At 39.6% G+C, this 18,177-nt stretch overlaps 1 protein-coding gene across 2 annotated transcripts; it reads left to right on the top strand.

Annotated features, from left to right (window-relative positions):
• The first annotated feature begins 460 nt into the window (after positions 1-460).
• LOC124291490 lies at positions 461-17,228 on the top strand. 2 transcript variants are annotated; one of them, XR_006902223.1, is made up of 8 exons: positions 461-547; positions 3,203-3,790; positions 5,094-5,147; positions 5,311-5,441; positions 8,740-9,004; positions 13,356-13,457; positions 13,831-13,866; positions 15,474-15,542. XR_006902223.1 is itself a non-coding variant. In XM_046728480.1 (8 exons), the coding sequence occupies exons 2-8, from the start codon at positions 3,220-3,222 to the stop codon at positions 16,995-16,997; spliced, it is 1,146 nt and encodes a 381-aa protein (XP_046584436.1). In that variant the 5' UTR covers positions 461-547; positions 3,203-3,219; the 3' UTR covers positions 16,998-17,228. The 2 variants fall into 2 exon arrangements, 1 of the variants encoding a protein (XP_046584436.1); XM_046728480.1 differs by lacking the exon at positions 8,740-9,004 and adding an exon at positions 16,815-17,228.
• Positions 17,229-18,177: the final 949 nt, after the last annotated feature.

Raw genomic sequence — 18,177 nt, 5'->3', positions numbered from 1 at the left:
CCTGACCCTACAACATCTACCTTCACATGACCCTATAACATCTATCACAGCCTGGCACTACAACATCTACCATCACCTGACCCTACACAATCTACCAACACCTGACTCTACAACATCTAACAACACCTGACTCTACAACATCTACCATGACCTGACTCTACAACAACTACCATGACCTGACTCTACAACATCTACCAAGGCTTGACCCTACAAAATCTACCAACACCTGGCCCTACAATATCTACCAACACCTGGCACTACATCATCTACCATCACCTGACCCTACAACATCTACCATCACCTGACTCTGCAACATCTACCAAGGCTTGACCCTACAAAATCTACCAACACCTACCTTGGGTACTATTAGCACAGGGGAAATGTAGGAGCGCTTGCGGCTTGCAATGGGTGAAGTGAAAACGAAAGAGAAAGTAGAAAATGCCCGTCCTTCACGTTGTTGTCCGGTAGTTAAGTCATTACTAGGAAGTCAGACTCAGAATACCTAGCAACTGCTGACAACGAGTGGTACATGCGACACAGTGACCAGGTATGTGAATTGCGCTTTGTTACAAATACATGCAGTGATTGCCTTTCTTTTTGTTATACGAGAGGTCAATGAGTGTGATATGAGGCACAAGCGATGTCTGTTAACATGTCATCACAGATGGGTAAGGCAGTGTTCTCAGAATCCTTCGACAGGTGAAGGCGTCCTCGTCATATTGGTGACCAGATAGTGACAAAATTATTGATATCCGTTCTTGTCATGCCAGATTTGATTGTTAACCAAATGTAACGATTTCGGGATGGACAAAAGTGAAATGCATAGGTTTGATTTCCCAGATCTATAAATAAACCTTTCGCAGAACCTAAACAGGTTTCTGGGAATAGGTGCGATACTACTCAATCGATACATTAGCTAAGGTACATAGCGTTCACTAACATGAACGCAATGCAGCACCTCCATAGGCCGCAATGGTGGAAATCCTTTGTCGCACTTTCGCGCACTCGTTACGATTTCTGCGCACGAAAAACTTATATGAATGACTTCTTTGTAGTTATACCTACACGTGCGCCCTATTTTGCTTCTTAAAATATCTAAAACTAAATATTTACAAGTCATCAAACATCTCAGTCGATCGCATTAGCGGCGCCATTTTGAATCACGTGACCCGTGACGCGAAGGGGATATCCCTCCCTAAAATAGTAACACACATGTTCCATACCTCGTTGCTCGTTTACAACGTATGTTTATACATTTTTAGGCAATTAAAACGATTGTATGGAGATAGTATATTGTACTTGATATACTGTATACTGCATGTGATATACAGTATGCTGCACTTGATATACTGCATACTGCATGTGATATACACTATATTGCACTTGATATGCTGTATACTGCATGTGATATACACTATATTGCACTTGATATACTGTATACTGCAGTGATATACAGTATATTGCACTTGGTATACTGTATACTGCATGTGATATACACTATATTGCACTTGATATACTGTATACTGCATGTGATATACACTATATTGCACTTGATATACTGTATACTGCATGTGATATACAGTATATTGCAATTGATATACTGTATACTGCATGTAATATACATGTTTTCTGTAATCATATTCTCCTTGCAACCACTATCTTATCAAGGCACAGACATCATTCCACGTGACGCTTTTTAGTGAAAAATACTCCACAAAAAATGAACGTCTGTGTTTGTGCATGTGTGCGCGTGCGTGTGTGCACGTTCGCGAGTGTGCTTGTCTGACTTGTGGTATTACATTTGTCAACTTATAAGATATTTGATTTTTACATCAAATAACCATTTGAGCTGGTGGTGTGGACATTGTTTGAGATCAGCCTTTTTGAATATATGGAAGCTCAATACTTTTTTCCAACGTAAGTGCTCCTGTTTCAGTTTGGTCATATTGCAATCATTAATGCCTGATAGTCTCTCCCTAATATAACATGTTTGAGTGATCACACATGAGTGAGTGAGTGAGTTGGGTTTAGCAATATTCCAGCAATATCACGGCGGGGGACACAAGAAATGGGCCTCATAAATAGTACCCATGTGGGGAATCAAACCCAGGTGTTCGATGTGACGAACGGACGCTTTAACCACTAGGCTACCCCACAGCCTTCTATAGTCGGAACCGGATTATGATTTTACTGTAAACGCGATCAACAACATAAACAACGACGTTTCAATGTAGACTCTTGAACCGTTACCAAGCCAAGAGTGACTACAACCAATCACTGTTTGTGAGAAGTATATATACATAGTATGTTATGACAAACTGCAGATTAACTATAGAATCTATCAATGCACCCTATCAGCTCGTTGTTACTACTTCATCCACCCTTGTTTATTGGTTTCATCAACAGAGCTATTTGTTGCTCTTGGTCACTTAATGGCCTCTTCTAATTATGTACCACTTACATTCAATTACAAGCTGTTGACAATGCTAATCTTCATGCTTCAGTATGTACAGCTATACTTCTCATCATTTGGTTGTAGTTACTTTTAGCTTGGTAACGGATGAAGCATCTACGTAGAAACGGTGTTAGCATAGATATGTTGAGAGATGCATCCTGACTGACTGACTGAGTTTGGTTTACGCCGCTTTTAGCAATATTCCAGCAACATCACGGCGGGAGACACCAGAAATGGGCTTCACCCATTGTGCCCATGTGGGGATTCGAACCCGGGTCTTCGGCGTGAGAGCTGCATCCACTGTGAAGACGGTTTAAATCCAGCTAGGGTCCATGGGCCCTATTATGGTCATCCACCTTCAGTTGATTGTGATCTACAAACCACTTTATGTTGCATTGTTTTCTGTAGTGTATCTTCTCTATGGTAATATCTAATATCTGTTATCCTCCAATAGTTTTATATCTCCTGTGTGTACTTTAATTTCTAAATAGAACTTTTAAGATATTAATTGTTCTCGTCGTGATATGACTGAAATATTGCCGCGAAATATTACTCACTCACACACTTGTATGATGTGTCTGACCAGATGAAAACAGGTGAGCTTCCAAGCCATTAGTGTTATCATTTTACATCATGCACGTGTTATTTAAACGCAATATGTTCACATAAATTATTCGTGGACTCTTGCAAATATAGCAGTCGCCGCATCGAGTTTTGCTGGTAAAAATCATTTCCTGATTCTTGCAGACGCTGGAGAAATAGCAATGGCCACATCGAGTGATCTCGATACCCTGATCCAGTTGGAAGAAGATGAGGAGGAGGACTTTGAGCTGACACAACGTCGTATAGAGGCTGAGAGAGCTGCTAGGGAGGAAGAAGCGTTCAAAAGGAACACCCTCCATCTTGACATCCCCCAACTTCCAGACGGAAAAACACACCATCTTTTCATTTCCCACAGCAACGACCCTCCAGAAGAAGAAGCATGGGCAGAGGAACTGGTCAACACCATGGAACGAGACTTCGGCTTGAAATGTCTTTGGCCAAAACGAGACTTCACTCCTGGCCATGATGTGGGAGCTTTGATTCAGACAGGAATCATGTCGTCCATGAAGGTGGTCTTCGTTCTGTCCCCTGCTTCCATGGAAAGCCGATGGTGCGAATATGAGCGGAATTTTGCTTTTGGCATTTCTGTTGAAAGTAAGGAAAATCTCATCATTCCTGTTATGTTGAGCCAGTGCAACTTTCCAGGCATACTGAAGACACTGAATTATATTGATGTACCTGCTGGAGAGGACTATGCCTTCAAAATCCGTCGATGCTTTGACGAAGACACACGTACGTATAATGTAATTTCTCAGTTGAACCTTCAATAATTCATCACAAAACACAAAATCCTTTTCAGAGATTATTTTCTTATGAGGGGGACGCGAATTTGAACACTTTTAAGTCGGAGTGACAATCCAAGGAGAATATATAGGGCGACCCAGGGATTAGAATCCTAGATGGACAGACAATGGCGGGGGTAGAAGTTCACAGTTGCAGACCCTGAAATCGTTTAGCCAAAAATATGTAATTTTGCTTTTAGGTGTTTTGGATGCTCCAAAATGTGCCAGGCCATTCGTCACCACTAGACCCTTTCCGTAACCTCCAAGAAGACTCGTGCCCTCTCGATGAATGTTATGCGAAAATATAACAAAGTAATCAGAACGCGCGTAATGATTGCGGTGCTTTGACACAAATATCCCGAGGACTTAAATAGTTTGTGGCATTATGTCATAGTTTCGAAAATTATGAAATAATTAAACTATATATCGTCAAACTGAAAGTGCAAAGAACAAAGCTGACAGAATTGTGTTGCCTAATGTTAGGTTTTTTATAAGGATAACGTCATGGACAGTTATAGATTCAAATACACGCACGTGTGTTTGTTTACATAGCGGCTCTTATTGGTTCAACTGAACGTATTTCTGACGGTCTTGCGGGCTTGATTTAGAGATTTTACATGCGCCTTCCAACATTTTTAGGAAATATAATTATAAATTGTTGCAAGTTTCAAAACAATGTAATTATATATAACTAATCAACTTAACCTTTAACATTGGGCACATATTTCACATCTATGAGGGTATCTTAGTTTGACGTTTCTAGGGTCATTCATATTTTTTTAGCTCATGTATTTTAAAGTTCAACCACGAATATGACAACAAGGTCACCCGAATGTTTAGTTTGAGAAATATTGTAATCATGTCATGTTTTTGGATTTAATGTAGCTGAAGTCTTTTTCATTTGCGTATTCAATGAAATAAATGCAATTAGTGATACTTAAACCCTATTTAGAAATATGCATTTAGAAATATGAAGTGTAGACGTTAATTACGTTAGAATTTGTGTTTAACAAATAGTTTTGTCTGCATGTTGTTTAACGCTAGGCTTCATTATTCCAACTATATGACGTGAAGATCCGGCTAGAACTGGTCTTCAGTAACCCATCCTTGTCATAACATTGCGAATAACAGGATCGGGTGATCAGACTCGCTGATTTGGTTGAAACATGTCAACGTATCCCAACTGCCAAGATCGATTCTCATTCTGTTGATCACTGGATCTTATTTTTGTAATTGAATCTTATTCTTTCCAGGCACTTTTGAATATCTTGTTCCGGAAATGATGAAACACTGGAAAAACGATAACGGTAAGGAAAAACAGCCAAAAATGTAAGGGTGTATGTGAGCAGTGTGTAGATTGGAATTCTTTCAACAGAAATTGTGTCTTAATGTTTGAAAACGAGATATTTGAAAGTCGTATCGACAATCTTAAACTGTAATATTCATTAATATCATATCTTAATTTTCAAGGGTCAAAGAATGGAACTGTTGTGAAGATAGTTGGAGAAAGAAATGTGAAATCCATCTGTAGGGAACCAGCCTGGTCTTTTCGAGATCTCGACAAGCACCAGCGCTACCAGCTTCGCCAACTTGGAAGCAAGGTACAGAAACTATGTTTATCACGAACACACGTATAATGAATGAACGGATATGTATATATATACTATCCCAAAAAAGAAACTCATATGCGTTTTGTATTTTTAAAAATCTATTAATTTTCAATAATGTGTTCAAACAAATGTCAAAATATGTAACAAAAGTGTTGATAACGTGATTTTTACACTATTGCACAAGGTTAAAAATTGACTTTACCTGAAAATGTTGATTTTGATGCGATTTCCTACAAGAATTAAAGAGGCATCGCCACAATGCAACAGAAATCACCTTCCACTTGAAATTGCGCAGCAAAGAGCATGCAATGTCTGACTTTAAAAATCCAGATTACTTTCGGAAATCGGCATTAGTTTTGTCAAGGTCAAATCACTACGCCACTTCACGACACGGACCATCGCCATTGAAAGAATGCACGCTGGAGATTACCAATTTTCTGTTGCCAGGCGTCTGAATGTTAGTCTGAACACGATATCACTGCTTGCAGCTCGTTACAACCAAACATGTACATCAAATGACCGTCCCCTTATAGCAGACATCGAGTCACCACTGCGGCTCAAGATCGGTACATCCGGGTACTACATTTGCGTGATCGTACTGCCACGGATGAGAGCTCCGCAGCCAGGGTGCCTGGACTTCGGAGGATATCCGGTCAAAGTGTACGGAACTGATTGAGAGAGATTGGACTGAGAGCCAGGACCATGCTGCGTGGTCACCATCGCGCTCAACGTCTCCGTTATCTAAAATTATCCACTTGGTTGTAAAGACATTTCCTTCTTCTAAACTGATGTAAAACTTCATGTCCTAAAGTTTATTTGTGGACGAGTTAAACATTGATTGGTGAAAAAATAAATAAACAGTATTATACAAACTATCGATTTTTGGAACTATGAACCGAATGAACATATGCTATATAATGAACCATTCCCTCATCTCCATGGTAACTTGATCTGACAGTGTTCATGACCATACTAGTCGGCAGTGGCTTGTGATAGGTCTTTCAGAACATCTAACTGGTCTGGAAATGCTGCACACATACAGAAGCACACCTTTGATACAAAGTCCATGCACTATCTACTCGGGGAAGAGAGACTGGAGGAAATTCAAATACAGCTAAAAGTGTATACATGTAATGGAGTCAAAATCATTTTGATATTCCTTTGGAACTGTAAATGTGTTAATTTCACGGTTGATCATAAATAAAGCAATCTTTCTGACTGACTTATGTTGTTATGTTGTAATAAGTAAATTGAGTGACCGAGTAATATTGAACAAACCTGAAGATATCATGCACATTATGTACATGTCACGTGCACTTTCTAGACTCTCAACTGAATTTAGTGATACAACTATTGCATTGATTTAGTGATACATCTATTGTATTGATTCTTAAACTGAGCAACATAGGTGTTGAAACATATTCTAAAAGTTTATTTCAGAACATATGTCCATATGGCAGTCCATAACGCAAAGCTAAAACTGTAACACTAACAGCAGGGTATGAAACTCCCAAAAACTTCAGCCAGACCACAGGGATGTTTAGATGTAAAGCTTGCCAGCCCTGGCAAAAACATACCTGCCCACAAAATATTTTCATATACATGTCTAAATTTTAACCAGACCGTTGGGCAGGTGAATTTTAGAAACTGGCAGTCCGTGTTGAAAATAACCCGTCCCGGGCGGTCGGGCAGGCAGGTATTTCGAACGCTGCTAACAGATAAGAGATATACTGTATAACCTACTGAGACATTATGGATTATCTTACGGGTATTTATTCATTTACAAGCGACAAATAACCTGTTATTACAAGTTTCAAGTACCGGTGAAGATCTGGGTTAGAATTGGTCTTGAGCAACCAATGCTTGCCATAAGAGGCGACTTACGGGATCGGGTGGTCAGGCTCGTTGACTTGGTTGACACATGTCATCATATCCCAACTGCGCCAATCAATGTTCATGATGTTGATCACGTAACTGTCTGGTCCAGACTCGATTATGTACAGACCGCCACCATATACACTCTTGAAAAAGGAAGCGCATAAGCCAGAAGAATTTATTTCATGTAGTTTCAATGGCTTCAATGGTTCGCCAATAAAACATGATCAGTTCGCCATAATAGGAAGCATGTAACGTGCAAGGACTTTGTTTCGTTGATGTACCGATCGCGATTTGCTGTCAAACTCCCCTGAACCACGACTAAATGAGATCTTTGTGAGCTGGATTATGAACCCCACACCATGACACAGCCTTCACCGAATCTTTAGACCTGTCGAATGCAATTAGAGGTCAAACATTCATTTCTCCGATTTTCCCAAATGGAAGTCTCTCAAAACAGGGGCGGCAACTAGCCTTCTTGTTCAAATCCGCACTTCACGCCATCGATTCCTGACAGTTTGGTGGGAAATTCTTCTCAAATCAGGGATGCGTGGTGCAGTCACCACAGCTGTGACAAAACGATGACGCATGTGTGCAACCAGGATGTAGCGGTCCTGGGCTTGTATTGTAACTTTTGTCGCCCGCGATCTTGGGCGGAATTGGTCTGCAGGAAACGATCCCAAAGGCGAGATATGGTGCTCTGATGAACGTTGAAACCGTGGCTATGACTGCCCAGTGGCGATGTTTCGACTGGCAGCACTCTGTCGTGGCATGATCAAATTTGTTTCAGGCAAAAACGATTGACAAAATTAAACACAACGTGTGCCTTTTGATAATAGTGATTGATACTGCATGCTTTTCCGTTTACTTGCACGCGCATTTCGCTTTACATGTCTTCTTGACGTTTTGGCGAGTATTTCATCAAACGCTTCTAAAACAAGAGTGTGGCCGGAGTGCGGCATTAAACAACAAACAAAACAAACGTGATTGAAGTATGTAATGAAAACAAATCAAAGTGACCTTTTAAGAAAGAAAAAGAAGATATAATAAACAAATGTCAACCCTAAGGCTCGCTGACTTGGCTGACACACGTCATCGTATCCCAATCGATGCTCATGATGTTGATCTGGACTGTCTGGTTCAGATTATTTACAGACCGCCGCCATATAGCTGGAATATTGCTGAGTGCGACGGTAAAAAACAAACAAACAAAGAAAACCAACAACAACAACAACAGCAGCAGCAGTAGCAGCAGCAGCAGCAGCAGAAGTACGTAAACGCATAAGTTACTGAAACAATCCATACAACAAAAGGGCAAACTGTTTACTGAAAACAATGAATCATTCGGGTTTTCGTTTGTTTGGAAGCAGTGACTGATATTTCTGGGACTTTAACACATTTACGTTTGTTTCAGTTTGCTGAGAGAGTTTATTACGGTGCAAAGGATATTGCCAACAGCTCTATCTGCATGAAGTACTATTCCATCATCCACTCTCCTTGTCCTTGTTTCGGCGTTTGGCTTGGCAGCACTATATTTTGCATTGCATTGTCACTGCTAATTGTCTTCATCACCGTAGCATCAGGAATAAGCATGGGATATGAGGTTCTTTATGTACCCCTCCTTATACTCATACTCGCGATTTCCCTCGGTGTTGTTGGTCCGTGCTATACATTTGCGGGTAAGTACATGCGACTTTATTGAACTAAAATGCCGGGCAAAAGAAAGTACAGGTTTTTCAAATCGTAACGGTTTTGACGTTTTCCATTAAATTTGATGTAAATGTGCTAGGTAACGATTGCCAATGTTCGTGATGCACGAAACAAATTACCAAAACGCATTTTGTGGCCCCGACTCTTAGAAACATGAAACACGTGCAAAATATGTATTAGTTGTATGTCATGAAAAGATCGTGTGAACAAAATCAGTATAAATGGACTTGTCGAACACTGCAATGTCACTGTACATAAAATCACTCGGAGAGAATGCCAAGGTTATCCCAGGAAGAAGGAGAGCGATCAGTAGGGATGGCCCACATAGGTGTGACGTACGTCCACATAGCGAGTTTGTTCAATTGCACACGGCTGGCTGTGTCCAGACTTCTGCAACGCCAAAGCCCCGTCAGTCTGTACCGGACAGATGGCAGGAACATGTATACAGACGAGCGTTTAGTACCTCAATGTATACGGGAGGTCCATCCTTACGGTGGCGGTGGTGTCTTGGTATGGGATTGCATCATCGATGATGTAAAAATACCTCTGGTCATCATAAATGGAAATCTGAACGCTCGTCAGTATATTTATCAAGTCCTTCAGCCAGTTGCACTGCCGTCTGTACACAATCAACAAGTCATCATTTTTCAACATGACAATGTGAGGCCTCCCACTGCAAGAGCAACTCGTTACTTTTTACAACACGACAACCTTGATGTTTTACCATGGCCAGCCTGCTCACCAAACATGAATCCGATTGAACACTTATGGAACCACCTGGATAGACAAATCAGACGCCGTCGGCAAATTCCACAAGACCGACGAGAGCTGGAACGAGCACTTAGAGAAGAATGGCAACGGGTACCTGCTAACGTCATTGAGAAGACATATCCGGGTATCTATTGACATGGGAGGAGGTCATACACGTTATTGACTCAGACCATACTTAGGAGATAAACGTACTGTGCTTGGAAATTCGATGAATGTTAGACCGAATTGATAGTCTCTAAATTTCACTGATTTGAAACTGAACGCGTAGCCTAACGCAATGATTTGTGCAAATGCAACTAACTTGGGATTCCTTGGAAATCGTTTTCATCATTTGGGACAGGATTGTGGCCAAGCGTATTTTAAACCGTACGAACATGGATCACCAGCAGTCACAGCCTTGCGGGTAAGCTGGCAGAAAGCAAAGTTCCGGTTGGTTCAATTTTTTACATGTATTTTGTGAACGATGCAACGGGACATGATGCAGAATGAGTGGCATAAATTCAGGGTTTCGCCTGACAATTATCTTGCGGATTTCCGCAAAAAAGTGTGGAAGGTGTGACGCAAAAGAAGAGTTTCAAACGTACTGGATATTTTATGCTGTGTAAACCATTCTAAACGGAGACAAAAAATAAATATTCCGTTTACCAGGTAGGCAAATTTTACTTACGCTTTGCTGTGAGTTTTGTATAAATAAGGATGTATTTTCAGAAGGCTTTCTGATTTATAAGTTAGATATTGTTTGTTTATGGTTGGGGCCGTACATTGTAATTGAGTTTGAATGTTTTTATAATAGAAGGTAATGTTATAGTGAGGTTCCCTAATAATTGTGGAGGAAAAGATCATGCAATTGTATTTTCCGAGTTTTAATAAATATTTTATTAGCATATCCGTCACGTGTGTTGTGTTGATATTAGCCATGTTGGTGGCCTAGCTGAGGTAGTGAGGCAGTGATGTGTACGTTTGAAGTGAAGCGGTCACAAAATCAGACGCATTTTCAATCCAGATTGTTGGTGTCTAATTTTATTGATTGTCCAATCAAATGCAAATATTTCACGGAATCATGGTAGAATCTACGGTGTTGTGCTATCGACATTAATTGTCGACACAGATTTTGACAATCGAGTCAAACATAAGAGTTGTGTCTGTTTACATGGAGAATGCGAGGATGACGCCGGAATCTTATAAAATATATTGCACGGACATATCTTCTTTCGTCTTTGCTTTTTTGATAATGAAAATGGACCTATACTTTCTTTTGCCCGGCAGTTTATGTAGGAGGCTGTGGGTAGCCAAGTTGTTAACGTCGCGCCAAGAACCTGGGTTTGATTCCCTATCTTGGTACAATTTGTGAAATTCATTTCTGGTGTAAAGAAGATGCGGGGCGGAATGGGGTTTAACTGCATCTACTATATTACATCTGTAGATGCAAGAACACAACTCCAAGTCTCTCATCGACAGGGATATATAACACCAATTATATATTATAACAATTTTCGTTATTCGTTGACAAGGGATAGCTATTTCAAATCACTACCTATGGAGGATCTTTTTAATAATATCAGCCTCATTTAGTTATAGGATTTTTGAAAGAAATAGATTTGTTAAATGATCTGTAAATAGATAAATATTTTATGCTTGGAAGTTTAGATTATCAACTGAGATTGTTTGTGGCAGTATCCTCAAATGGGGTTAAAGTACTGTTAAATTATTGTCCCACTGAGAGGGTACATAAGTACCAAAACATTCAAAGTAAATTAAAACTCTCCACTACTCTAATCGTAGAATATGTGTCCTTTTAATGTCTGGCTAGATTTATCTAAATTGCTAACGGCTGAAGGGATGGTGTAAATCAAGCTAGGGTCCATGCTGGAAGCAAATGTACTGTAAGTCCCCATGGCCCTTGGAATGGTGATCTACCTTTAGTTGTTGGCAATCTATAGCCTGTTTTTATATTGTATTGTCATTCCTTGTTAAAATATTTTAGATTTAATTACTGGTTTTACATTTATTTCGGTGATAATCTAGTTGTTTGTCTGTTCTTTGCAGACAGGTAAGTATACTATCATGTAAAGTACACAATATTAAATAAGTAGGCAATACCTTTATACAGATGACTGTTTACTCACGATCGATCAATGACGGAGATCTTCAGTGAGAGTAAACACATCAAGTATAGCATGGATAATTAAATACAATATAATCCTCTAGCCCTCCACAAGTCATTGTCGGATCATGACAAAGTTGTGTCAAGGATTGAAAGAATCAGTTCTGACTAGAACTCAGGTTTGAGTTAAACAGAGTGCAATGTCTAGGATTGTCCTCAAGTCATCGGGAAAAGTCTCTAACCACTACACCACGGAGGCGGTATGAGAGGAAAGACATCATGTATAACATGGATAATTAAATAACATATAATCCTCTAAATATGTGATTAAAATACTCACATTTGTGTTGCTTTACAGACAGGTTTGCACACAGCCAGGTGACTATGTGGATAGTACAGTGAAAGAGTATTTGCGTGAACAATTTTTTGCAAGTGTTAGGTCATGTGATCATCAATTATGAAAGTGAGTCTATACACTTGCTGGTTAAATTTGCAAATGTTTTACCATTAAGCTGGATTTCAACCCTAGCACATTGGATTTCAAGACTCTTGTGTTAACCACTAGGCCACCGTACAAGACACTCATACATGCCTGGTTTAACATACGGAACGTTGCAGAATATACAAATAACTAGCATTAGCAATAACAGCATCGTATTGTTGTCTATCCATAAAAAGTGTACCTCTTCATCATACCAGCTTCTAAATGCCACTTGAAGATGTTTAACTGCTCCGTTGAAGAATACTGCACTCAGACAGTGACACGCTTGTGACAGTTTGACACATTATACGGACTATCGGCCGACGTTTAATACTGAATATCAAATCCAGCGCCTTGCTACCAGGCACGTCCACAGTGCCTTTTACCTATAATGTTATACTCGATGTCCATTTCTTTCTGCTCTCTCAAGGTCTCCTGATACATTGATGCCATGTCAATTGTGTCAACCTTGTGTTGTTCCACCAGGATATGCTCATGTGCACAAGTCACCAAAGCAACCTTGTGTTGTTCCACCAGGATATGCTCATGTGCACAAGTCACCAAGGCAACCTTGTGTTGTTCCACCAGGATATGCTCATGTGCACAAGTCACCAAGGCAACCTTGTGTTGTTCCACCAGGATATGCTCATGTGCACAGGTCACCAAGGCAACCTTGTGTTGTTCCGCATGGATATGCTCATGTGCACAAGTCACCAAGGCAACCTTGTGTTGTTCCACCAGGATATGCTCATGTGCACAAGTCACCAAGGCAACCTTGTGTTGTTCCACCAGGATATGCTCATGTGCACAAGTCACCATGGTTGCCATTCCTGGTGTCCCCCGCCGTGATATTGTGAAAGATTGCTAAAAGTGCGTAAACTAAACTTATTCACTCACCATGCCTTACACCATATTTTACTTCTCATAACGTAATGTTTCATGTACTTACTTGTTTCTTTTACAGATGGAAAAGAGATTGAGAGCTCGACTGCGAGCATATTCTATTGAGCGTGTTTTTGAAACAAATATCCTCATCGACTATAAATCAAGAAAATGTCAACCAAACGTATCCTTTGGGAAATCATCTGCAGCAGCATCATCGATTCTTTTTTTTTCTTCCTCTGTAGCATCGTTTCCAGAACCCTTTAATGGTTGTAATATAAAAATGTCAGCCCAAACGAATACCTAATCTTGACTATCCACAGAAAAAGATTCGTTTTGGTGTGCAGGGAATATAGCTGTAAAATGTATATAAATAGGTCACAGAAAATCATAGATACAGTCTTATCTAAAACATTTCATACTTTGGCAGTGCACTCATCTCAGTATTGTCAGCTCAAATTACTTATTCAAAAGCAATACTGAACAGATAAAGGAACCCACTTTTAAACCAGCTTCATTATGATTGGTCATATGACTTGCCTTAACCTTGTCTTCAGTTGGATGTCACGTATTACGACCTACAACCATGTATGGTGAGTATCAAATTGGCTTGATATAATAGTGATTAGAATGGAACCTTTCATTTCTGTAAATACCGCTGATGACACGGAGGCATTTGATATGTGTGACAAAAGGTTAACGTGTGTCGTCGTTTTGCATGTGTGTCATCGTTTTGTATGTATGTCGTCGTTTTGTATGTATGTCGTCGTTTTGTATGCGTGTCGTCGTTTTGTATGTGCCCACTTTTTGTATGTATGTCGTCGTTTTGTATGTGTCGTCGTTTTGTATGCATGTCGTCATTTTGCATGTGTGTCATCGTTTTGTATATGTCATCGTTTTGTATGTGTTTCGTCGTTTTGCATGTGCGTCATCGTTTTGTATGTATGTCGTCGTTTTGTATGTATGTCGTCGTTTTGTATGTGTCGCCGTTTTGTATTATGTCGTCGTTTTGTATGTGTCGTCATTTTTTGTGTGTCTTCATTTTGTATGTTGTCGTTTTGTATGTGTATGGTCGTTTTGTATGTATGTCATCGTTTTGTATATGTGTCGACGTTTTGTATGTCGTCGTTTTGTATGTATGTACTTGTTTTGTATACGTGTCGTCGTGTTGTATACGTGTCGTCATTTTGTATACATGTCGTCGTTTTGTATACGTGTCGTCGTGTTGTATACGTGTCGTCATTTTGTATACGTGTCGTCTTTTTGTATACGTGTCGTCGTTTTGTATACGTGTCGTCGTTTTGTATGCGTGTCGTCGTGTTGTATACGTGTCGTCGTTTTGTATATCGTCGTTTTGTATACGTGTCGTCATGTTGTATACGTGTCGTCGTTTTGTATACGTGTCGTCATTTTGTATACGTGTCGTCGTTTTGTATACGTGTCGTCATTTTGTATACATGTCGTCATTTTGTATACGTGTCGTCATTTGTATTTGTGCCGTCGTTTTGTATGTATGTCATCGTTTTGTATGTCGTCGTTTTGTATGTGTGTCGACGTTTTGTATGTGTGTCGTCGTTTTGTATACGTGTCGTCGTGGTGTATACATGTCGTCGTTTTGTATACATGTCGTCGTGTTGTATACATGTCGTCATTTTGTATACATGTCGTTTTGTATACGTGTCGTCGTGTTGTATACGTGTCGTCGTTTTGTATACATGTCGTCGTTTTGTATACGTGTCGTCATTTTCTATACGTGTCGTGTTGTATACGTGTCGTCATTTTGTATACGTGTCGTCTTTTTGTATACGTGTCGTCGTTTTGTATACGTGTCGTCGTTTTGTATGCGTGTCGTCATTTTGTCTGTGTGTCTTCGTTTTTACAGATGGAAAAGAGATTGAGAGCTCGACTGCGAGCATATTCTATTGAGCGTGTTTTTGAAACAAATATCCTCATCGACTATAAATCAAGAAAATGTCAACCAAACGTATCCTTTGGGAAATCATCTGCAGCAGCATCATCGATTCTTTTTTTTCTTCCTCTGTAGCATCGTTTCCAGAACCCTTTAATGGTTGTCTTCGTTTTGCGTGTGTATCGTCGGTTGTAATGTCTTATGCTAGGATGGTATGCGGTGTCGGATATGTGACACCCTATTTGGTATGTACTGTCAGTTGTAATCTGGTACCTGCCGTGTCCGTTTTAGAAATACTTATGTGACATCATTGACGGACCACGTGAGGCTGGTGAAACAGTCCCAGACAGAGGCGAAGAGGTAAGGAATTGTAAAAAAAAAAACTCTGGAAAGTATAACCGACATGTGTCAAACATGTGTCAACGTCATAATCATGTGTTTATGAATCACAGTGAAATAGCAATGGTAGAGGGTGTACACGAAAAGCTGAGTCTGCCCCTAACGTCGTATCAGTCACAAACACTTGCAACGGCAGGTCAATTTTTCACATGACATAATGGCTTAAGAGAAAATATGGAATGGCACTGGACTTCATTTTGCCACCGATGCTCCAAATTTGTCTAACACATGTCTACAGAAACGTTTGAATGCTTCGAGGTGTTGATACATCCTGAAAGGAAACTGACTGATCAAGAACTTTCACTTTTCAGATACCGCTTTGATTCACAAATATATATTTACCTATGCTAACAAGAGTGGATATCTGATAATGCTGTTGGTTGAGACAAAACATACATGATGCATATCGTTAGGTAAATGTATGTAGAATGTAATCTATAAGTGTCTACCACTTGCCTGAACTTGCACATGTAAATTTGCTGCCATACCCCTAGTGAAATTTAAAATAAAGTAAAATGTGTGTACGGTGTTTAAGCGTAAAGTTGAATAGTTAATAAAGATTTATTGTTTTGTAGCAATATATAATGACATAATGTCAACTAAAACGTACTGTTCCATCGATATATGAGCAAAAGGTGAATGACAGGCAGACAAACGTTTGCCTTCTAACGTGATTTTCAAAACAATTCAACGGTGACCATATTTGGGATGTGTGTGAAAAGTCGTTCGGCACTTTTTATATTTTATTTTGCATATTTGTATTCATACATTATACATTATAAGGACACATAGACTATGTAGTAATATTAATTACTCGTGAAATACCATCACTTGTATTATATAATTCGTTCCCATATGATTTCATGTAATGTTTGTCGTATGAGAAGACTAAAGGGTGTGTCAGACTCGTAGATTTGGTTGATGCATGTCTTTGTTTCCCAAGTGTGCATAGTAACGCTCATTATGTCAATCACTGGGTTTTTTGGTCACGACTCGATTATTTTCAGAATGTCGTCATATAGCTGGAGTGTGGTGTTAAACAATAACAAACAAACAAACAAACACAACCCATCAAGTTATTGCGTGGGTGGTATATCTTTTGCCTGTCCCAAGCATTTAACTGTTTGATATTCTATGAATGTCCTGTTAATGGCAGAATTTATCAGTATCTACCTCACTCATAAACTGTGATTTGTGCTGCTTGTTGGTAATAATCATCTTTTTTAATTACAGGGAGGGACACGAAACACTGGAAAACGTTACATACTTTCTCTCATTGAAAGAAATTATGACTTTCTGTTTGGTGACAGTGTTGACACATCTGTTGTGGACAGGCATCCTACAGCACATAAACATAAGTGCATTTGCGAAATGTTGGAAAAACACGTGAGGCAAATGAGTGAAGAACAAATATGACCCATTTATGTAAAGTGTCGAAGACAAGCGCACCTTGCTTGCAATGAGAGCAAGTTCAGGAGAACCGGGTGGCAAGATGACTGCATGTCAGAGTGCACTGATGGCGAGGATCGTCGCCAATGATTTAGCAACTTGTATAACTTGTATGACGTCATTTACAGGTAGTTTAGTTGAAATTGGTCAACTGCAGCGTAACAAAATTCAAAATACTAAGTCTTTTAATAGTTTTGTAAGCAACGTTAGATATATGAGTCTTTTAATAGGTTTGTATCCAGTTAAAAATATCCACTTCTGTTGTTTAATATACCAGCGATTTCTGACACACCGGCGTTACGTTCTATGCCGTCGACATGATCAGCCATGTCTCTGCGCCCGACAACCCGACCTATTACGACGCCTACCTCCAGCATGCATTAATAAAGACATATTCTACCCAGAACTCCCCACGGGGACAAAGTGATGTATTTGTAGACATAATAGTTTCTGTGTCGTTTAGATGTAGCGCGTTCTGTGTCGTTTAGATGTAGCGCGCATATCTTCAAGTATCTGAAGTTTAACTAATTTTGTAAAAGCTTCTGAAATGCTATTTTTCACTGGTTGTTCAGATAGTTGATGGTTTCCTACTTCACCTGATTCAGCAGAATCAAGGCTATGTGCTTCTGAATTAAATAATTTCACTGGTTGTTTAGAAAGTTGATGTTTTCCTGTACGCCAGCAGAATCAAGGCTAAGTCTTGCTATGTAATGACCGTGTGTGTCTTATGGACGCCCGGAATCATGAGATGGCCATGCGACTGTAAACCCCTGAGCACCTGAAAAGTCAACCATAGCTGTATACTCCATTACGAAAGCAAAATGCTACCACTTTTGTAGCGTAACAGATCTCTTACAGTTCCATTTCTCGTTGCTTCGACCATTTTATCTGTGCATGATTGTATGTTCTCGTTTTTAAAGATTATTATTATTTTCTCGTTACTTCGATTATTTTGGGTTACATTGTTTGGAGTATTTTCCTTTGCTTCAAATTTCTGTCCAAAACTTGAAATTTCGAGTATTTTCCCGCTGCTTCGAGTATTTTCGTGTTGCTTTGAGTATTTTCGTGTTGCTTCCAAAAACCTGAATATTTTATGCTTACAAAGGTGAAGGTATTATACTGTCGTACTTCTTAGCGTGTAATGTTA

Source organism: Haliotis rubra, unplaced genomic scaffold (assembly GCF_003918875.1).
Source record: "Haliotis rubra isolate DU_JTF1 unplaced genomic scaffold, ASM391887v1 Scf493, whole genome shotgun sequence".
NCBI lineage: Eukaryota > Metazoa > Mollusca > Gastropoda > Lepetellida > Haliotidae > Haliotis > Haliotis rubra.
This window is presented reverse-complemented; position numbering and strand designations above follow the sequence as displayed.